We start from the raw sequence: 21,552 nt of genomic DNA, 5'->3' as shown, positions 1-21,552 counted from the left end.
GGGTGAGACAGCCTGTTAATAAGTGAGACACCACAGAGCCCCTTCTCTGTCTCCGCCCACACACGGAGGAGAGACCATGAGAAGATGGTGAGAAGGGGACTTCTACAAGCCAGGAAGAGAGTCCTTGCCAGACACGAGATCTGCTAGCTCCTGAGTCGGGGACGTCCAGCCCCCGAACTATCAGAAAATTCATTTCTGTTGTTTGGGTCATTCAGTCTGTGAATTTTGCTGTAGTCGCCTGAGCAGACTAGGACAGAGAGACAACAACCATTGGGATGAAACAAGGTAACACGTGTGACCTGTTCAGAACAGTGTCTGGTATAGAAATGTTGGCTACGATTCTCCCCCTCCCCCTCCTCCTCACTGAACACACAGGTCATGTCACGTGAGTTTACAACTCCTGAGTTGCACTGAGAGAACTTTCTACAATGAGGTAAATATCCTGTTCTGTCCACTATAATAGCCACCAGCCACAGGTGGCTTTTTACTTTAAAATTAGTTAAGATTAAGTAACACTGAAGAAACATGCAGAGCCTCAATTGCATTAGACTTATTTCAGGCGCTCAATAACCACACGTGGCTAGTGGCTACTGTACTGGACAGATCAATCGTTTATACCATTGTAGGAAAATCTACTGGACAGAACAGCTCTAGAGAACTGGCTTTCAAATGGTTTTAACTGTGACTTAAAAAAATTTTTTTTTAACATTTATTTTTGAGAGAGAGAGATACACACAGAGCATGAGCAGGGGGAGCGGCAGAGAGGGAAGGAGACCACAGAATCTGAAGGAGGCTCTGTCAGCACAGAGCCAGACACGGAGTTTGAACTCACAAGCTGTGAAATCATGACCTGAGCTGGGGCGCCTAGGTGGTTTAGTTGGTTAAGTGTCTGAGTTTCATTTAGGTCACGATCTCGCGGTTCGTGGGTTCGAGCCCCGCATCGGGCTCTGTGTTCTCAGATAGCTCAGAGCCTGGAGCCTGTTTCAGATTCTGTGTCTCCCTCTCTCTGACCCTCCCCTGCTCATGCTGTCTCTCTCTCCTAGAAATAAATAAACCACTGAAAAAAAAAATCATGACCTGAGCTGAAGTCAGATGCTTAACCAACTGAGCCACCCAGGCGCCCTTAACTGTGACTAAGAAAAGACATTTACTATCGCACGGAGATCTCAATTACCCAAACATAATTTGTATTATTGAAACAATTTTTCGAACAGCATTCACCACTACTATCTGTGAGATCCCTGAAGTTTAGCCACGAAGTCCGGGCTGCACTGAAGCCTAGGGGATCCGGAAACATGGTGCAGCAGCCGACAGCGCCCAGGGCTGAGTGCAGTGTTTCTCAACGGGGTGCCACGGGCCTTCAGGGGGTGACGGTCTGCAGGCAGGTTGCTGTCCAGGGTGCTGGGTTACCTGGCATTCCTGGCCCTGCCCGCTAAAGTCCATAGTTCTCGCCCTTCCTGTGACAACCAGCACCCTCCCTCCCATTTCCAAGTGAATTCTCCAGGCAGGAAGCTTCTGCCCTCAGGTCCAGTTAAAACACCCTGACGGGGGTGCCTGGGTGGCTCAGCTGGTTAAGCTTCCGACTCTTGGTTTTGGCTCGAGTCATGATCTCATGGTCTGTGGGTCTGAGCCCTGCATCAGGCTCTGCGCTGACAGTGTGGAACTTGCTTGGGGATTCTCTCTCTCTCCCTCTCTCTCTCTGTCCCTCCCACACACGAGTGTTCTCTCTCTCTCTCAAAATAAATAAACTTAAGAAAACCCCACATTGATAATGATGAAGTTGCAAAGTCCGACAGTGCCTTGTCTTTAGAAGAAATGGTACAATGGTAACAATGCCCGTCCTCTCCCACACACTGCACTGGGCCTTGCTTGCAATTACCCGTTTCATGTCTTTTTCTTGCCCAAACTGAGAGCCTCTGGCTGGAATCTGGAAACACTTCTGATCACATTGCCTATAAAATCTCAGCCATTCTACATGTCTAGATTTTCAAATTTATTTTATTTTCAAAGATACTTTACTTTTTGTTTTTAAATGTTTGTTTTAAGAAAAAGAGGCTGGGGGCAGGGAGGGGCAGAGAGAGAAGTAGAGAGAGGGAATCCCAAGCAGGCTTCATGCTCAGCACAGAGCCCGATGCGGGGCTCTGTCTCACAAACTGTGAGATCATGACCTAAGCTGAAATCAAAAGTCGGCCGCTTAACCAAATGAGTCACCCATGGAATCCTAAATTTTCTAAGTGTTTAATTAATGAATGTTTATTTTATCTATTTTGAGATGGAGAAAGAGCAAGGGTGGGGCACAGAGAGAGAGACAGACAGACAGACAGACAGACAGACAGAGAATGAATCCCAGGCAGGGGCTCAGTGCAGAGCCCAACACGGGGCTTGATCCCATGAACCATGAGATCATGAATGAGCTGAAATCAAGAGTTGGATGCTTAACTGACTGACCCATCCAGGTGCCCCTCAAATTAATTAATTAATTAATTAATTAATTATTTTTTTCATTAAAAAAGTTTATCTTTGAGGGAGAGAGAGAGCACGTGTGCGAACAGGGTAGGGGCGGGGGGGGGGTGAGAGAGAATCCCAAGCAGGCTCCACACTGTCAGCACAGAGCCCAACGCGGGTCTCGATCCCATAAACCGCAAGATCATGACGTGAGCTGAAATCAAGAGTTGGATGCTTACTTGACTGAGCCCCCCAGGCGCCCCACCTCAAATTTATTTTTAATCGAAGTTATAGTATCTTGAAATAGAAATAATGAATTCTTGCTTTGAAGATTTGCTTTTTTCACGAGTGCAGGCCTTGGAGCCCAGCCAACTCGGGTTTGAATCTCAGGCTTAACCCTTACAGCTCCTCTGAGTGAGGACAAATCCCCCACCCTGTCTCAACTTTAGTTTCCTCATCTGTAAAATGGGGGGAAATAAACATGACTGAGCACTCTGGGCTGGGCACAAATTCCTGGCACATTTGCAGGTGATGATTCTCTATGCTCATAATGGTAATGAAAATTGTTATAATAAAATAATACTAATAATCAGTTATGTAGTGCTATTATGTTCTAGGTGCTGTATGTACATTAATTCACGTAAGTCTCATAGTAATCTTATGACGTAGGTATTATTATTACTCCCGTTTAGCAGACAACGACAGAGGCACAGAGAAGTTAAGGAACCTGAGGCCACACGGTTTGTAAGCGCAGAGCTGGTCTGTGAACCCAGGCCATCTGGCCCCAGGATCTTTGCTCTCGGTTATTACCTCCTATTGCCTCTGATAAAGGCCCCCTGGACAGGGCGAGTTGCAGCGCCTCCTCTGGCTTTTTATAGCCATCAAAGTCATTTCAAAAAGCTGTCTGGGGCGCCTGGGTGGCTTAGTCGGTTGAGCGTCCGACTTTCGCTTAGGTCATGATCTCGCGGTTCGTGGGTTCGAGCCCCGCGTCGGGCTCTGTGCTGACTGCCAGCTCGGAGCCTGGAGCCTATTTCAGAGTCTGTGACTCCCTCTCTCTCTGACCCTCCCCTGCTCACGCTGTCTCTCTCTCTCTCTCTCCTAGAAATAATAAAAAAAAAAAAAAAAAAAAAAAAAAGCTGTCTGTAGCATGCACCCTCTCTGCCAGGCACCGGGGTCGGGCAGGCACTTTGTAGAGCGGCTCCGCACTCCCCACAGAGCTGCCCGGCACAGGCAGAGCCTCAGGGATCCAGACACCCAGTGGGTCCTTTCCCAGGTCTGGATCTGGACTTGCTCCTAGAGACTCCCACCTCTCGGGGTGTCTCTAAGGCTTGAAGGAGACCTTTCACTGCTCTGCCCGGGGACACGGGACACACCGCTGCCCGCGCGCCCGCACACGTGGTCCTCGTACAGAGGAGGCACTGGGCACCAGGATAAGGGCTTTCCCCCCTCCAGCTCTGATCTTACAACAATCCACAGGATGTATTTTACGTTTCCTTTTATGGGAAAGGAAACCGAGGCTCAGAAAGTTGAAGTCGCTGTGTCTAAGACCATTCAGGGGTGGCCAATCGGGGTTCAAACCAGAATCTTCAAGGCCTCCACCACTGCTTTATTCTGTGGGTGTCCGCTCTGCTTTGAACATCATGGTTCTCTGCCAACCTCACTTGTCCAGTCACCACATGCGTTCAGGGTGGATCGAAGAAAGGGACATCTCTATTGCTGCTGGCAGTTCCCGCAGTCACCTGTCTTTGGACAGGCAGAGACTGGCTTCGGTATAAACACCGGGGCCTCCTCAGTGGCTGATGTCCCCCAGCGTGGATGAGTGTGGGGGCGAGGGGACGGTCAGGACTCTGCTTTCTTCCTGCCGCCAGCAACACTTGGAACTAGCCGGGGGGGGGGGCGACCTGTGCTCCCTGCCTCCCAGCCGACCCTGGAGGGGGTCTGGCCCCAGGCAGAGATCTCTTAGCGCTTCTGTTCACTCCAAAATATCTTTTCACAAAGGAGCTGGGTCCTAATTCACTTCTGAGTATACCTTTCTTTTACTTTCACTTGGTTTTCTTGGGGTCCCAGGGGGACAGAAAAAGAGACCCAACTACTGCATCTCCCAAAGCTACAAGGTTTAATACTGGGGCAGATCTTAACCCGAGGGTAACGGGATCTTCCCCCCGCTGTCATGTGCACAAGGGACATGCTTTTGCACACACACTATGCTGCCTTCATTCTCAGGGATTCGTGCACCTTAATAGACGGGAGGATGACCTGAAGAATCACCCTCAAGCTGTAAATTCTGCAAGCCTGACTTTGTCTCTAAGCTGCTGAAGTGACTGGCTGGTACTTCTGACACGCATTTCCTTCTAAGAAGGGGAAACAAGTTCATAAAAATGGGGTCTGTCTGCAGGATTCTTAGCTTCTGCTGTACTGTATGTTCTCCAAACAGACCAATCCAGCTCTTGCCTCTTTGCCTTTGCACATGCTGTTTCCTGGCCTGGGAATACCGGCTCTCTCTGGTACTTCCTTCCCATCCCCCCCAGCACATCCTTACTCTTTCTTTCTTTTTTAAAATTTTAATGTCTTTATGGGGCGCCTGGGTGGCTTAGTCGGTTAAGCGTCCGACTTTCGCTTAGGTCATGATCTCGCGGTTTGTGGGTTCGAGCCCCGCGTCAGGCTGTGCTGACTGCCAGCTCAGAGCCTGGAGCCTGTTTCAGTCTGTGACTCCCTCTCTCTCTGACCCTCCCCTGCTCACGCTGTCTCTCTCTCTCCTAGAAATAAATAAAACATTAAAAAAAAATAAAAAAAAATTTTAATGTCTTTCTTTAATACCCAGCTAAACTGGTTGGTCCCTGGATTTTGACCCAGGGCTCCCCGCGCCGGCAAGCAAACTGTTTTCCCTCGTGTGAGTCTAAACTTCTCCATCGGGTAGCATGGCTTCAATTCGAGAGGCCCTGGGGACTTCTGGCCCTGGGGGCATGCTTGAAAAAAAAAACGTAAAGAAAACCAAACTGGCTTCCCTGAGTCGCCCCTGTTGGTAATTACATCCTTTCACCAAGAGGAGTGACTTCCTCCTCGGGGCCAAGGAGGAACGGCAGAGGGGTCAGGACTGAAGACACATCAGTCCATCAAGATGCCTGGCTGCGAGCCGCGGGTTCAAGCGACACCAATAAAGCCCCCACTAAGCACCTGGTGTTTTTACTTCAAACTCCCATATATGCTTGTCGATTTGGTATCTTCCTTGGGATGTGTCACAGATGCTTCAACCCCGGTGTGCCCACCACGGAAGGAGGAGTTTCCCCTCTGCATTTGCACGTCTGCCCTGCCTGCCCGTCTCCGAGACTGGCTCTGTCACCCTGGTCAGGCCAAGCCCACCCAGGACCCTCAGCTCTGACTCCTCTCTCTCCCCCACCCCCCACATCCAACCCATCAGGGGCCCTCTTGGCTTTACCGCCATCCCGAAGCCCATCTCCTACCAAATTGGTCCAACCCATCTTTCTTCTCTTGCTGCCACAACTGAATGATCTCTCGGCTGGTCTCCCAGCCCCCACCACTGTCCCCCCTCCCCCCCCATCGCCTGTCCTCCACGCAGCAGCCAGAGTAGTTCTTTGAAAACATAAGCTAGATCATGCAAGCCTTTCCTGTTTACTGCTCTCTGGCTCCAAGGTTGTCCACGACACTCAGAATAAACTCTGATGTCCAGGAAGCGTGCCTGGCCCACACCTCCACCTCCAGACGCAACTATCCCAGCTGCCCCAGTGCTTTCACTCATTAGCTACGGTCACTGTGGCCTTCACACTACTTCCCACCCCAGGGCCTTTGCATGTGCTGGTCCCACCTCCCCACATCTCCACCTTGACTGGCTTCTGTCATCATTCAGGCCTTGGCTCAAGTGTCACCTCAGAAGCCTTCCCTGACTCCCTTGTGAATGCTGACGCCCAATCCTACCGGCCTCGCCCCCATCACTATCACATCTCATGGGTTTATTTTCTTTACACCCTTTTCATTAAATGAACTTTCTCATTGATGGATTTGTTCGGTTGTTTACTGTTGACAGTCTGAGGATTGAAGGTGATACACGGTGTGTGTGTGTGTGTGGGGGGGGTGTTCCCTGCCCTCGCGGAACATGGAACGAACATTCTAAGGAGATCTTGAGAGAAATCTACTCTTGGCTTTTGAACTACAAGAGCCAATAATTTCCTTTTGTTTTTTTGCTAAAGCAGTCAGGTTTTGCTATTTGCAGGCAGCCCACTCTTTATTGTATTAGGCTCCATAACTACTTGCCGAATTTGATTACCATGTCTGTTCTGTTGTTTTGCTCATTCGTTCTCTCCCTCTTTTCCCCCAAGACATGAGAGGTCATTGCAAAGGGAGCCTGCACAGTGCGTCCGGCTAAGGGGACAGTTCTGGGCCTGATGGCTCACGGAAGTCCCCACTGCACCAATGTTCTCTTTTGCCATCGATGAGTTTCCATATAGATCCTCTCTCTAAAATGGGTGTTGGACGGAGAACGCCAATTCCATTTCACAGATGGGAGGGCTGAGGCCCACATGGCTTGCCTGGGCTGCCTGGAACACAAGGCTGTTCACTTCGGCAAGGATTTCCGCCTCTGGGAACCCAGGGCCTGTAGACTGGAAAGGAAGACCTGTATCCTTTCCTGATCATAAACACGAGTTGTGCTCTTGGCCAACCAGGACAGTTCTGGAATTCTAGCCTTCACAGTTCTACCTCACAGGCTAGTCCCAGGGCGTTCCGGTTCCAGGAAAAAAAATATTCCTGCTAAGGTAGATAGAAGTGTTCTTTGACCCACAGTATAATTTTGGGTTCCCTTCATTTTCCAATCTGTGAAACCAATAATGCACATACAACTTACAAAGCCAGAAGTTCCCACATGAATCCTCTTATCAACCCAAAGAACCCTTCACCTGGGAGAGAGCTCCTTGCTCTTTCATCAGAGGTAAGTAATGCATTCTATTTCCCTCCTTGCCTTGCCTACCAGGAAGCTCAGAGATTAACCTCCGAACTTAACTGCAGTAGTTGGCCTGAGCCGGATATTTTTGTACAGTGCTGTACCCTTAGCTTTCTATTCCTCTGCCTTTGCTTTAATAGCTCAATTTTAAATGTGTTTTTTATTTGAAGCTCTTCTCAAATCTTTCTGCCACAGGCTGGGCGTAAACAAAGGATTCAAGTTTATTTCTGACACCGTCCTCTGCCTTTTCCTTATCTCCTTTGCCAGTAAATAAGTATGGTCCCTCTGTGTGCGCTCTGTCTTCATAAAACATGTTTTCAGGGGAATGTAAATTGTTTTTAAAAGCTTCCAGATGCCGGTTTACTGCTAATTCTTACTGACCCATGAGGATCTGTACTAATTTGCCTTAACAAACTTATTAAATAGCAAATTTCGGGAGGAGGAAACTACACAGTCTTTATGGGCCAAAACAGCAAACCAGCGGTGGACATCCCCACCAGGGCAGAGAGCCTTCCCGCGGCTGCACACGGAAGTCGGGGAGGTCAGCTGGTCAAGCGTGTTTTCAATAAACCGGTGCTGGCCACCGTGTTGTGGCTTCTTAGGGGGTTGTCAGCAGAAGTTTCTAGCCTTCAAAGGGAAAAGGAAAGACCGAAAAGGAAAGAGCAGCATCTCTTCCCCTGAAACGAGACGCAGGCCATTACAGACAGCGACTGGGACACGAAACGGACAGTTCCAAACCTCCAGGTCATTGAAGAACAGGTGCGTATCTGCAAGGTTGAAGATCATTTCTTCCATCATCAGGCCGATGCGCACGGATGTCGTGGTGTCCTGGAAGAGAGAGAGGGCAAAGTCACATGGTGGCGGGGCCTCCCCATGTCCCATCCGGTCACTGTGAGGCAGCCCAGGTCGGTGCTGATGGGCTCACACGCGGCCGAGGCTGTGTCACCCCGTGGAGTCAGGCGATGACGCTGCACGGCTTCTGGAATGTCACTTCTGGGTGTCCCTGACTTCTGTTTGCCCTCTTTAAAACTGCAGCTTCACCGCCCCCCTCCCTCCCCCCCAAAAAAACCACGCCTGCAACTGCTACTGTGTTCAGCGTTGCCGGATTCAGGACTGATGGCAATCCAGGAGGGCCCCTCGGCAGATGTGTTTCCAATGCTTCCTTCTCGGCCTTCCTGCTTTCCCGGAGGCCTGGAGGACTGCAGGGAAGTGGTGTAAACTACGTAAACCCACTCTCCCGAGCTGGCCTGTCGATTCTCTCTTTATGACAGTCTCTCTACGGATGCCGTCTCGCCCCTCCTCACACATGAAGTCTCTCTGTTATCTAACAAACAGATTAATTACAAAAACGAGCACGTAGGGGCACCTGGCTGTCGCAGTCCATTAGGAGTCTGACTCTTGATTTCTCTCAGGTTGTGGTCTCATGGTTCATGTGAAGGAGCCCCGTGTCGGGCTCTGCGAACCTGCTTGGGATTCTCTCTCCCTTTATACCCTTCCCCTGCTCTCTCTCTCAGGAATAAATAAATTTTTTTTATTATGTTTCATTTTGAGAGAGAGAGACAGAGTGTGAGTTGGGGAGGGGCAAAGAGAGAGGGAGACAGAATCCGAAGCAGGCTCTGGGCTCTGAGCTGTCAGCACAGAGCCCGACACGGGGCTCAAACCCACAAACTGTGAGATTCCATGACCTGAGCCGAAGTCGGATGCTCCACTGACTGATCCACCCAGGTGCCCCTCTCTCAAGAATAAGTAAGTAAACTTAAAAATAAAAAAAAAAAAAAAGATGAGCACACAAACCAAACCCCATTATGGTCCATCCATACCCTGGACAATGAGGCTACTTTATCAAAAAAGTGAGGTCATGCTAGAGTCACTTGACACTACCTCCACGGCATTCAGCAACAAAAGCAGACCGCACCGCGTTATGTGTGAAACCCAGCTGTGCAATGGAAGTGTCCCTTCTGTCTCCCCAACCCCCCCCCTTTTCTATACATGCTGAGGCAGACTGCATTACTGATCACCCATCTTGGGGTCCCTTCCTGGAGAGCTTTGCCCTTTAGGAGGTGGGGTCCTCACTGGGGGTTAGTCCCCTACCCCCACGGGCCCCATCTGGCCCTGGCTGCTTGTTTGTGTATGGCTTGTGAGCTAAGAACAACTTTTTACATTAAAAAAATGTTTATTTGAGAGAGAGGTAGAGCACACGCATATGGGGGAGGGGCAGAGAGTGGGAGACAGAGGATCCGAAGCGGCTCCATGCTGACAGTAGTGAGCCTGACGCGGGGCTTGAACCCACAGACTGTGAGACCATGATCTGAGCTGAAGTTGGACGCTCGACCGACTGAGCCACCCAGGCGCCCCGACTTTTTTACACTTTAAAGCAGTGTATTATTGTCTGTGGTGGCTTTCGTGTTCTGAAGGCAGAGGTGAGCAGAGCCCGAGATATCTGCTATCTGACCCTTTGCGGGAAAGGTCTGCCGGCCCCTGATACATGCCCTCCCTGCTGAACTCAGATGTGACCACGTGACTTGTGTTGACAGAAGTCCTGCTTCATTTCTGGTCAGAAGCGTTCAGAGCAAGCGTACGGTTGGTCAGTCTCTCTCTTCCCAGCTGACAAGGCTAACTGTTCCCGAGGCCGGGGCTGTGGGTCAGAGCTGCAGCAGATCAGAATGGGCACATGTACCATGAAGGAGAAGCAGATGAGATCTGGGGGGATGTTTGTTACTGCAGCACAGCCTCACACGTCCCCACTGATACACATGAAAAACACTCGGCACGATGGTTCTCAACTCTGGCTGGGTGCCATCACGATTATGAGCATTCAAAAATCCTGGCACTAGAGGGCGCCTGGGTGGCTCAGTCGGCTAAGCCTCTGACTTCGGCTCAGGTCATGATCTTGCGGTCCGTGGGTTCGAGTCCCGCGTTGGGCTCTGAGCTGACAGCGCGAAGCCTGGAGCCTGCTTCGGATTCTGTGTCTCCCTCTCTCTCTGCCCCTCCCCTGCTCATGCTCTCTCTCTCAATAATAAATAAGCATTAAAAAACAAACAGAACAATAAAAATCCTGATGCCCGAGGCCCCACCACAGACCAATAAAATCAGAATTTCTGAGAGTGGGGTCTAGGCGTTGGGAATGTTTAGAGCCCCCTACGTGATTTCAACATGTGGCCAAGGTTAAGAACCAAGGTCTAAAAGGACCTACAGCACTTAGTGATATTCCCAGTCCATATCTGTTAAGTGCTTTCTCTGTGCCACTTTACAAACGAGTCCATTTAATGCCCACAGAGACTGAGGAGTCAAACATTATTATCTTCCCATTTTACAGATGAGAAAACTGAGGCCCCAGACGGTCAGGTAACTGGCTCCAGGCCCTGCAGCTAGTGAGTGCTGGGATTTGAACCCGCGTCGTGTGGCACCAGAGCAAAAGTGCTTCTGAGGAGGGCTTGGTGGGGGGTGGGGGGGGTTGAAGGAGGCACGCAGGGGACCCTGTGCTGTCACTGCATACTCTTCTATCCCTGTTTGAATGTTTTACCGGGAGGCTGTTATAAAAATAAATATAAATAATGAATGACGTAAACCCTTCTTAACCCTTAAAGAGAAAGGGAAAAACACTTCACTGGTGATCTCAGCTTCACACACAGAACTGTGAAGAATCAAGCCCAGGAACGCAGCCAGTAGGTGAAACCTCATCAGGGCCCCAAAAGCCAAAGCTTAGCGCGCTGGGTCCTGGCTGGGGTGGGGCCCTCAGTGAGAAATGAAGATGAGGAAAACGAGCGTTTCAGGGCCAGGTGGGGAATCACGGTGTGGCCCGGGAGAGGGTTTTGGGGGTGTCTGCACACACCACTCATCCCCGAACCGTCTCCCTCTGCCCGATGGCACGTTCCTTCCTGGGGAGGCTGCGCACCTAACTGCGGATGAGGGCCCTCGCGGTACTAGACAGGAAGGGGGATGCGGCCATCCTCGCTTGGCCGCTGGAGGGGTTTAGGTAGAAAAACATCAGCCCCCAGACCAGCACATTAAACTGGAAAAGTGATTATTGCCTATGGAGTGGGCTGTCTGGGCTGTCTGTGAAACGTATTTTGCACGGTTAGAAGAAGGCAAATACTCAGCATCAATAAAGCTGGGATTCCGTCCTATCGCTACTAGCAGGGTGTGGAGAGAAAGTCTGCACGTGTGCGATGGGGGCCAGGGCGAGAAAAGAGAGCTAAGTTCTCATCTTCTAGCCTGGGAGGCCAGGGAGCATGCCTCAAACAGGAAAAAAAAAACAAACAAAAACATTGAGAAGCAGTACCAGAAGCAGGCTACTTAGAAATTTGGAGGTAAGTAACCAGAAGAAACAGCACGAGTAGAAAGTTGTGGCCTCTGGGCAGAAAGAAAGGGTGTGGTGGGGTCCACTGGGGACTGCAGTTTCTCATAACGGTTTCCTTTGTAGAACTACGAGAGTTTTAAACTATATGCATATATTTCACGGATTAAAAAAAACTATATTAAAAATAAAAGGGAACATGGGGCGCCTGGGTGGCTCAGGCTGTTGAGCATCCACCTCTTGGTCTCGTTGAGGTACAGATCTTGCGATTCGGCTCGTGAGTTTGGGCCCTGCATCTGGCTCCTTGCAGAGCCTGCTTGGGATTCCTTTTCTCTCCTTCTCTCCCTGCCCCTCCCCTGCTCGCATGTTCTCTCTCTCAAAATAAATAAATAAACTTAAAAAAAAAAATAAAGGGAACATACTTAGTAATTCCACTTCTCCTTACCTACTCTAGGGAAAAGCCCATACCGATGAATTAGGGACATGTAAAAAGATAGAGTTGTTAGTAAATAGCAAAAGATTGAACAATTTAGCTGTCTGGCTGAAGGGGACTAGAAAAATAAGATGTGGTCTACTCGTTTGGTGGAAAACTGAATTCAGGGGAAAGAAATGAACCACATCTCCACGTATTAACATGGACACGCCCCCTCCCAATAATACTGAGTGAAAGCAACCGTTTTCTGAAAGTTATATACTGCATGTTATTAGCATTTACTAGAAACACATAAAAGCTACTACAATTTTTTCCATAGGCATGTATATATTTATATGTATCTGAAAGGATGTACCAGGGTCTGAACCGTAACCACTTCTGGAAGGCAGAAAGTGGGGGGACAGGAATTAAATAAAGATAAGGATGAAAGTGAATTTTAGCACGAGCTACAATATTCTCAAATGTTTTGAAAGAGAAAGGATTCACGTATAGTATAATTAAAAATTAAAACAAACTTTTAAAGACGCCCAAATGTTTCTGAGGAGACCCTCTGGCATACCCATCTATTCCTTGATAATTCTCTTCATTGCAGAGTCTCCTAAAATCTGCTTGGGTGCTGCCTGGAGGTTTTGAACTCTGTTGGTGGGACCTCTTTCCAATGAATTTGATAAAAACTAGTGGTGCAAGGGTAGAAAAGTCTGGAATAGTACAATGGTTAAGTAACACAGAGTGTGACCCTGGGCCAGACCACTCTATCTGAGTAGAGAATGTTTTTCCAGGACTGCAAAGGCTGGGAAACTGAGAAAAAATAATTGGTGGGGACTCAGCACTAATGAGTGTGAAACACACCCGGGGTGAGGGCAGGAGGGAAGCCGCTGGTTTTGTCTCGTGTCACCGGCTGAGCACGCCCCTCACACACTCCATAAACACACCACCCTGGTCTGTTGGCTTTAGTCACCCTGTGCTACTTGGAGGGGGAAATCCTCTTTCTGATCCAGCAAGTCTCTTTGGCAAATAAATCCTAAAATACAAAAGCCTTCACACCGTGTTCTTCAGCTCCTAACAGGCCACCGACCCATTCAAACCCACTCTGATCCCTCTGCTGCCCTGGGTGGTGGTGAGGTTTAAATGAGATAGCACATGGTGACACGCAGCCTGGTATACAGCAGGTGCTCCATAAGCACTCACTGTCCAAACCCCCGAATCCACTTCCTTGAACCTTTAAGTAAAGAACCCGTTTCTATGAAGCCAGCAGAAACAGCCCAAATTGGATGGTACTTCATGAAAATCACTTAAACATTTTTTAATGTTTATTTTTGAAAGCGAGAGAGACAGAGTGCGAGTGGGAGGGGGGCAGCAAGAGAGAGAGGGACACAGAATCTGCAGCAGGCTCCAGGCTCTGAGTGGCTGTCAGCACAGGGCCCGATGTGGGGCTCGAACCCAGAACTGTGAGATCATGACCTGAGCCGAAGTCAGACGCTTAACCCACTGAGCCACCCAGACTACCCCAAAACCCAGTTCTTAATCACGACATACTCTTTGGATTAAAAAAAGTCAGCTTGTTTAGCTTAATGCCCTAAATAAGCAACAGGAGAAACAGATCGTTTTTAACCAGAAGGGAGAACTGAGAAAAGGGATTTTTTTTTTTTTTTTCCAGAACAGGCTTCAGTTCGTACCTTGTTCCCCAAGGGACCGTGATGGAGGCTGGTGGACTGGGTGGACGGAGCATCATTGTTAGACTTGAGAGTTCAGGGATCGTTCTCTCCCAGGGAAGGCGCAAATCAAAGGCACTGCAGGTTTTCTCAACGTGTTGTAATGATCTACCAGATCTCCCAGGGTCCACAGGAGACGCAGTGTGAGGGGCTATGTGCGTGTTCACTCCGGGGGCTGATGCAGGGGCTCCAAGCCTCGGCACCCTGCCTTGAGGCAGACGCTGTGGACCTGGGCGCAGCTCAGAAACCTAATTATTACGCATTCCTGGTGAAGTTCTCTAATGAGAGGCGGATGGTGGGGACTCTCTCTGCATGGGCTGAGCTAAGACCCGCCTCGTGGGGGCGCCTGGGAGGCTCAGTCTGTTAAGCGTCTGACTCTTGATTTCAGCTCAGGTCACGATTTCACTATTTGTGAGTTCGAGCCCCACGTTGGGCTCTGCACTGACAGCTCAGAGTCTGCTTGGGATTCTCTCTCCCCTCTCTCTCTCCGTTCCTCCTCTGCTCATGTGCACACTCACGCGCTATCTCAAAATAAATAAACTTAATAATAAAAAAAAAGGTCTGCCTTGTGATAAGTAAGTTAGTTGCCTTGTGACATGGGTTGTATTTCCTAGATGGAGGGGAGAGGCTAGGAGCATGAAAAAGAAAGTCTTTCCTGAAAGGAAATTAACCTGATGTCAAACAAACTGGAATGAAGGAAAGGGCACATGGATTCTTGGAGGCTTCCAGTTCTGAACACAAAAGTTATTCAGGTTAATTAAAACGACAGGAGTTGGGGCACCTGTGTGGCTCAGTCGGTTAAGTGTCCAACTCTTGGTTTTGGCTCAGGTCATGATCTCACAGTTGGTGAGTTCCAGCCCCTCCAGCAGTGTTCAGCTCTCTGCTGTCAGCACCGAGCCAGCTTCGGATCCTCTGTGGCCCCCACCCCCGCCTCTATCTGCCCCTCACCCCCTCACACTCTCTCTCTAACATAAATAAACATTAAAAAGTAAAAAGACAAGAGTTGTTTTCTACCAAGTGTCTCCATCATGTCCACATTTATAGGCTTCCCATTTTAAACCATATACTTGGAGGTCTAATTCCCAATCCCTGTGGATTAGGAAGCAGCATTTTCATTTCAAAAGGAGTCCAAGTTTTTTTAAATGTTTATTTATTTCTGAGAGAGAGAGAGAGAGAGAGAGAGAGAGACAGCGTAAGCAGGGAGGGTCAGAGAGAGAGGGAGACACAGAATCTGAAACAGGCTCCAGGCTCTGAGCTGTCAGCACAGAGCCGGACGCGGGGCTCGAACCCACGAGTCATGAGATCATGACCTGAGCCCAAGTTGGATACTTAACTGACTAAGCCACCCAGGTGCCCGGTTCCAGTGGGTGTCTAATTCAAAGAAGTGAGATCTATACATTTTTTTTTTTTTTTAAGAGAGAGAGAGAGTGCATGAGGTGGGGAGATGGGCAGAGGGAGAGAGAGAGAGAGAATCCCAAGCAGGCAGAGCCCGATGTGCGGGTTGATCCCACGATTCTGGGATTATAACCTGAGCCAAAATCAAGAATGGATGCTTAACCCACTGAATCGCCCAGGTGCCCTGAGCCACACACTATTTATCTAGAATCACAACCACCCTTTGAGGGAAGGTATACCCTCATCTTGTCCCTATTTATCTAGAATCACAACCACCCTTTGAGGGAAGGTATACCCTCATCTTGTCCCAATGCCTTAAGTGACTGGTCTTTGGGTTCTTTCACAGCTGGTTCCGTAATAATAGTAATAACTAACCTTTGAGTGCTTCGGGGTGGAGGCGGAGAGAGTGGGCTCTCAGCCAAACTGCTTATGACCAAAGCCAGTTCTACCTCTCACCAGCTAAATGACCTTGTACAAGTCACTTAACTTCTTGTGTGCTTCCATTTGTTATCTGCAAAATGGGTAGTTAGCAAGATCAAATAGGATTTTCAAAATGCAGGTGATAATCCCTTTAGTGAAAGCTTACTTTAAGGGCCAGCATTAAAAAAGAAAAAAAAAATGAATGAAAGAAATACAAGAGAATCTATGGCCCCCTGTCTGTTTTTGTAAATAAAGTTTTACTGGGACACAGCAAGCACCCATTTGTCCACTTAGTGTTTATGGCTGCTTTTGGGCTACAGTGGCAGAGTTGAGAGTCACTACAGAGCCTAGCCTAAACCCTAAAATATTTATTATCTCTTTATAGAAAAAGTTTGCCAATCCCTAGAACAGACAAGAAAATATCAAAGGATGTACATGAATACAGTAATGGTTAACCTGTTTCAGTTGGAGGCTTTGTTGTTCGTGTGTGTATTATGACAGGGGGCTGGAGTGAGAGAGATAGAGTCATGGCATAAAACGCATTTCTTCTCGAGGCAGCTTTGTGAATAGAACTCAGGTCCGATCTGACACCAGGTTCCATAAACCTCTGGTTAGAGCGGCACGTGCCTGCTATGGCTGCCGTGCTCCGAGGAAGTGTCTGCCTTCCGGGGGTCAGCTGTGTGACTGGGAAGAAGTGTGGTGTCCCCCAGCCCAGCATTTGGTGGCCTCCGCTGGAGCTGAGCCCTTTAGTCGGGTTCCCTTGGGGTCCCTGCTCTGCAGATGTGGAGGCTGTCGGGCAGGAAAGGGTTAAGTCGGAAGGTCTGTGTCTCCCAGGTCTGTTGTCCAGACTGGACCTTGCTGGGCTGGGTCCCCTGAGTCCCTGGGCCAGGCAATCCGAGTGGATCCGGTAGTTTAGGCTACCAGCGGGATGACGGTGAAATCCCTGCTTCTGTTCTGCAGGGGCCGGGGTCTCAGCGGCTGAGGTGCTGTGTGCCGCCCACAGGGACCCCGTGAGACCCTGGCCCCCGGGGCTCGGGGGAGCCTCACTGGTGGGCCACGCCTGGCACGCGGAGTCACATCAGTGCACAAGTGAGTGGAATCCGCGCCCCACTGGGAGGACACCTAGGAGGCGGCGCCTCCTTCTCTCGGATCCTATTCCACCTGCCCTTTCCCCTTGCTGATTTTAATCTGTAACTGTGAATACAATAGCTCTCCTGAGTCCTGTGGGTCCTTCTAGCAGCTCACCGAGCCCGATGGTGGTCCTGGGGGCCCCCAACCCAGGGCCTTCATTAGACACTTTGAAAAAACACCAACTGGTTAAGAAAAGGGGCAGCGCGATATTGCGGAGACACCTAATCTCTCTGGGAATGAACTTCTGTGTCTGTGAATAAGCAGCGATTAATTTTTAGTAAAAACGATACCCATATTGGCCTCCTGGAAGGATTTCATAACCCAGGCCTGGCCAGGGCCAGAGTGACTTGCTCAGGGATCGTTCTGTGGCCACTGGGAGCCTCCGAGGTCTGGCCCCAGGACGTTAGCTGTAACTCCTGGGAAAAGGGCACCTCCTTGCCCTAGGGGGGCTGAGCTGCTGGCACCGAGGCCGGAGGAGGCTGGCAGCCATCTGTCACCAAACGGGCAGGGTCAAGATTATTTGGGGACAGGATCCCACTGCTCCTGAAGTCTTGGACACTTTGGTTATATGAGCAGATCAATTTTCCTTTTTGGCCTAAACTGATGTGTGTTAAGTTTTCATCACTTAGAACCTAAAATTCTGTTCTTGACTCTGCTTGCCACCTCCCTGTGACTGTGCAAAATTGGATGTTCCCAACATGGCCAATGTCAAGCTCACGTGATCCTACGCATTTTTTTCAGGTATTTTTAATGTTTATTTATTTTGAGAGAGAGAGAGAGAGAGAATCCCAAGCAGGCTCTGCATGAGAGGTGCGGTCTCACGAACCGTGAGATGACGACCTGAGCCGAAATCAAGAGCCGGACGCTTAACCAACTGAGCCACCTGGGCTCCCCTACTTCTGTGCCTTTTCACAATGACCCAGTTTTGCCAGGCAGCACTTTAGAATGTCCGAATGTCTTCCCTTTGGATGGCACCTCTGACAGCCCAAGGTGATCCACATCAAGGTTCGGGTTATTATCTGGTCTTGGAACATCAATTTCTCCTTCACACGAGCACTGCCTAATGAGGCAAACGGCTTCCTGCAAGTGGCCGCCACAAACTGCCTCCACCTTCACAAGGTGTCCAAGCAAGTGGCCACAGGCAAGGAGCTCCACCAAGCGAGATCACTGAGAGCATCAATCACGGAGTTAGTGGGACCCGAGTTCAAATCCCGAGGGCTGCCATTCCTTAGGGATGTGTCCTTGACTGAGATGCTCCCCCTCCCTGGGCCTCAGTTTCCTCATCTGAACACAAGCAGTGAGTCCCTCCCAGGGATCCTACAGGATAATGTGTCTGCTGTGACCTGCTCCTGGTGCTTGGATGTTATTAGCAAAAAGCATCAGGGTCCAGAATCTTCCATTAGAAAACGTTCCCTGCTTGGAATTTCCGTGCGGAAGTTCAACCTGGTATTTCCCAAACCATGGCCATTCTCGGAACACCTCTGCAAGCTCTGGCCCATCGTAGAGCGACTGTGTTAAGGTTCTCCTTTGATTCAGCTCCCCGTGCCCACTGTGGTTTTTTTGTTTTTTGTTTTTTTTTAACTTAAATGCATTTAGTTTAGAAACAAACTTGTTATGGGGCGCCTGGGTGGCTTAGTCGGTTAAGCGTCCGACTTTCGCTTAGGTCATGATCTCGCGGTTCGTGGGTTCGAGCCCCGCGTCGGGCTCTGTGCTGACTGCCAGCTCAGAGCCTGGAGCCTGTTTCAGTCTGTGACTCCCTCTCTCTCTCTGACCCTCCCCTGCTCACGCTGTCTCTCTCTCTCCTAGAAATAAATAAAAATATTAAAAAAAAAAAAAAAGAAACAAACTTGTTATCATATGTAAATGGCAAATCTGTCCCACTGACTGTAACTGGAAGGTAAACAGGAAGATAAGCGGATGTGTCAGGTCCCTGGGGCTGCCTGTTTCAGCTGCGAGAAGCCAACTTGCACTCTAGTGGGGTGCCCCCCCCCAACTTCCTCCTTCTGTCATCACATCTCCTACTATGCACTCGGATCTCCGGCCTCCCTCTTGTAAGGACCCTTGCGATCACTCTGGGGCCACTTGATCACACCTGCCACAGAAGGTAACAGTCACAGGCCCTGGGGACTGGGGTGCAGACATCTTTCAGGGGCCACGGGTCTGCCGTGCACATCAAGCAATGACAAAATTACAACCTACCGCTCTTCTGGGTGCATCATGTCAAGCACCAGGTTTTGAGGCGTGGCTCTCAGGAGGGTGGCCCATCCTCCTAGAGGCAGGTTTTGGGGGTCTTAATAATTGAGGGGGTAGCGGTATTTGGGAGTGAGTGATATATATTGTGTTATATAATAAGAAATATATATTTGGTTTCTGTCCCCTTAAACCTGTAATTTCCAAGGGATGAAAGAAACAAAGGTGAGCTGCGTGTCTGGTGACTCAGAACCAGCCTCTTTCAACCACAATGAGCTTATGTTAATGAAGGGACTTTTGGAAAGGCCCTGAAGCCAGGGTAGGGGGCTGGTTGCCACGGAGAACTAACATGGGATTAGAGGGCTGGAGCTGTTCAGCCCCCTGACCTCTGGTGACCTCTGGGGAGATGCTAGAGGTTGAGTCCAATCACCAATGGCCAATGGTGTAATTAATCAAGCCGATGGGATAAAAAAAAAAATAACCCAGTTCTTCAGATTGGGTACAGACTAGCTCCAGATTTCCTTCTCTGAAATGCAAATCTTTTTAAAATTTTTAAAAAAATTCATTTTGAGGGAGAGAAAGACAGAGAGAGAGAGAAAGAGAGAGAGAATCCCAAGCAGGTTCTATGCTGTCAGTACAGAGCCTGATGCAGGGCTCGAACTCACAAACCATGAGGTCATGACCTGAGCTGAAATCGAGTTGGATCCTTAACCGACTGAAGCACCCAGGTGCCCCTTAAATGCAAATCTTTTAATTGAGAAGTACGTATGTGTTATCAGGTCCTTCACTGTGTGATTTGGTCATGAATGGGTATTTACATACTGAAATACATATTAAAATTTTTTTCTTTTATTTCTTTTTGTTATGTTACATTTAGGATATTATATTAAAAAAAGTAGTGAGTGGGTGAGCTGTATTATTTAGATTTTCATTGCAGGGTAGTAAGTGGAGTGTTTTAAGTTATTTTATTTATTCATATTTTTAAGTTTATTTATTTTGAGAGAGAGAGAGCATGAGCAGGGGAGGGGCAGAGAGACAGAATCGCAGCAGGCTCTGAGCTGTCAGCACAGGGCCCAACGTGGTGCTCGAACTCAGAAACCACAAGACCGTGATCTGAGCCGAACACAAGAGTCTGACTGTTAACCAACTGAGCTAGGCTCAGTTATTTATTTTAAATCAGGGGTTTGAAAAAATTAAAAGGGGCTTTGAAAAAATAAATGGCGCCTGGGTGGCTTAGTCGGTTAAGCATCCGGCTTTGGCTCAGGTCAAGATCTCATGGTTCATGGGTTTGAGCCCCACGTCGGGCTCTGTGCTGACAGCTCAGAGCCTGGAGCCTGCCTCAGATTCTGTGTCTCCCTCTCTCTCTGACCCCACCCTGCTCTCGCTGTCTCTGTCTCTCAGAAATAAATAAAAACATTTAAAAAAAAGAAAAAAAAGAAAAAATAAATAAAGAGGGCCTTGGATGGGGTGATAAAGTTGTAATCTGCTGTAGGAAAATCTAGCAGCTGATGCAGAGACTCAAATCCTGAAGCCAAGTGCACTGCTCTGTCTACTGTCCCTACTCAAGTTGGGAAGCTGAGGAGTTACCATTCTGGAAAGGCTCCATCTCCACGGTCTCTGCTCGGCCCCAGGTCCTCACATTCCGTATTTCCCCTTGCATCTGAGTAAAGCAAAGAAGCTATGTTCCCACTCCAAGGGGGAAGCACGAAAGTGAGTCATTCCGAGTTTCGTCCTAGGCACCCCTCCCTCCCCCCCTCGCCTGATAGCATCTAGAAGAACCGAGCTCGAGGACAGTGGCTTCCACCAAATCTTGGGTGACACTGGCGTCCATCCATACCCCCGCCTTCGGTGGTTCATGGAGTAACACCTACTGTTCACCGAACCTTTGATGGAACCCTACCCTGGATTCCTGAAGGAACATGTACCCGGACCCCCTTCCAATGTAAACCCCTAACCCCAAGCGATGGGGAGGCTCACCTCTCCTGTTCTGAGTCTCCCAAACACGCCGTCTGCTGTACTGTCACTCATGCAATTCAGGAAATTCTGCTCTTGCTTCCTCCTGGCGCGTGTTTGATATCTCTCCTGCACGAAGCCAGAACTCTCCTGGGTGGCCCTGTGGGGACACCCCCCTCTGTCCTCGGGCAGTTCATTCTCTGGCTGGGGGGCGTGGGGGGCGAGCACACGTGACCATGATTCCCAAATGCACCCTGGGAGCCCCGGGACTTCCTTTTGTCCTTATGCCTCAATTTCCCGACTTCTTGAAAAGCGAGGGATTAAGAGACATTTCCTCCAAATAATAACACTCATTATTAGAGCTTTCCAGCTTTTCGAGTGCAGGCTACATGCTAGGCCCTGTGCTTAGTGCTTTACCTTATTTCCAAGGGGCCTTTAGTCCCTCACCGAGAGAGAGATGTCAAGGGAGGAAAGGAACAAGTATGTCTGTGTGCTGGGCTACAGATAAAGACAGAGAGCTTCCCCTCTCACCCAGGTCTGTGGTCTATAAGGCACCCAAAGGGTCCTCTTTAAGACAAAAATCAGAGCTGTTCTTCCTCATTTAAAATCCACTAGCTAACAT

At 49.2% G+C, this 21,552-nt stretch overlaps 1 protein-coding gene across 2 annotated transcripts in view; it reads right to left on the bottom strand.

Moving 5' to 3' along the window:
• EYA2 (EYA transcriptional coactivator and phosphatase 2) overlaps positions 1–21,552 on the bottom strand; it is a 268,108-nt gene that overhangs the window by 41,288 nt on the left and 205,268 nt on the right. For both annotated transcript variants that reach the window (XM_039249361.1, XM_039249362.1), the window contains exon 10: positions 8,138–8,227. In XM_039249361.1, coding sequence (XP_039105292.1) covers positions 8,138–8,227 — 90 coding nt within the window. The remainder of the gene's footprint in view (positions 1–8,137; positions 8,228–21,552) is intronic.

The sequence above is a fragment of the Hyaena hyaena genome, unplaced genomic scaffold, assembly GCF_003009895.1.
Source record: "Hyaena hyaena isolate Hyena2069 unplaced genomic scaffold, ASM300989v1 scaffold_335, whole genome shotgun sequence".
In the NCBI taxonomy this organism is placed as follows: domain Eukaryota; kingdom Metazoa; phylum Chordata; class Mammalia; order Carnivora; family Hyaenidae; genus Hyaena; species Hyaena hyaena.
Note: the sequence above shows the minus strand (reverse complement) of the source record. Positions and strands in the feature narration are given on the sequence as shown.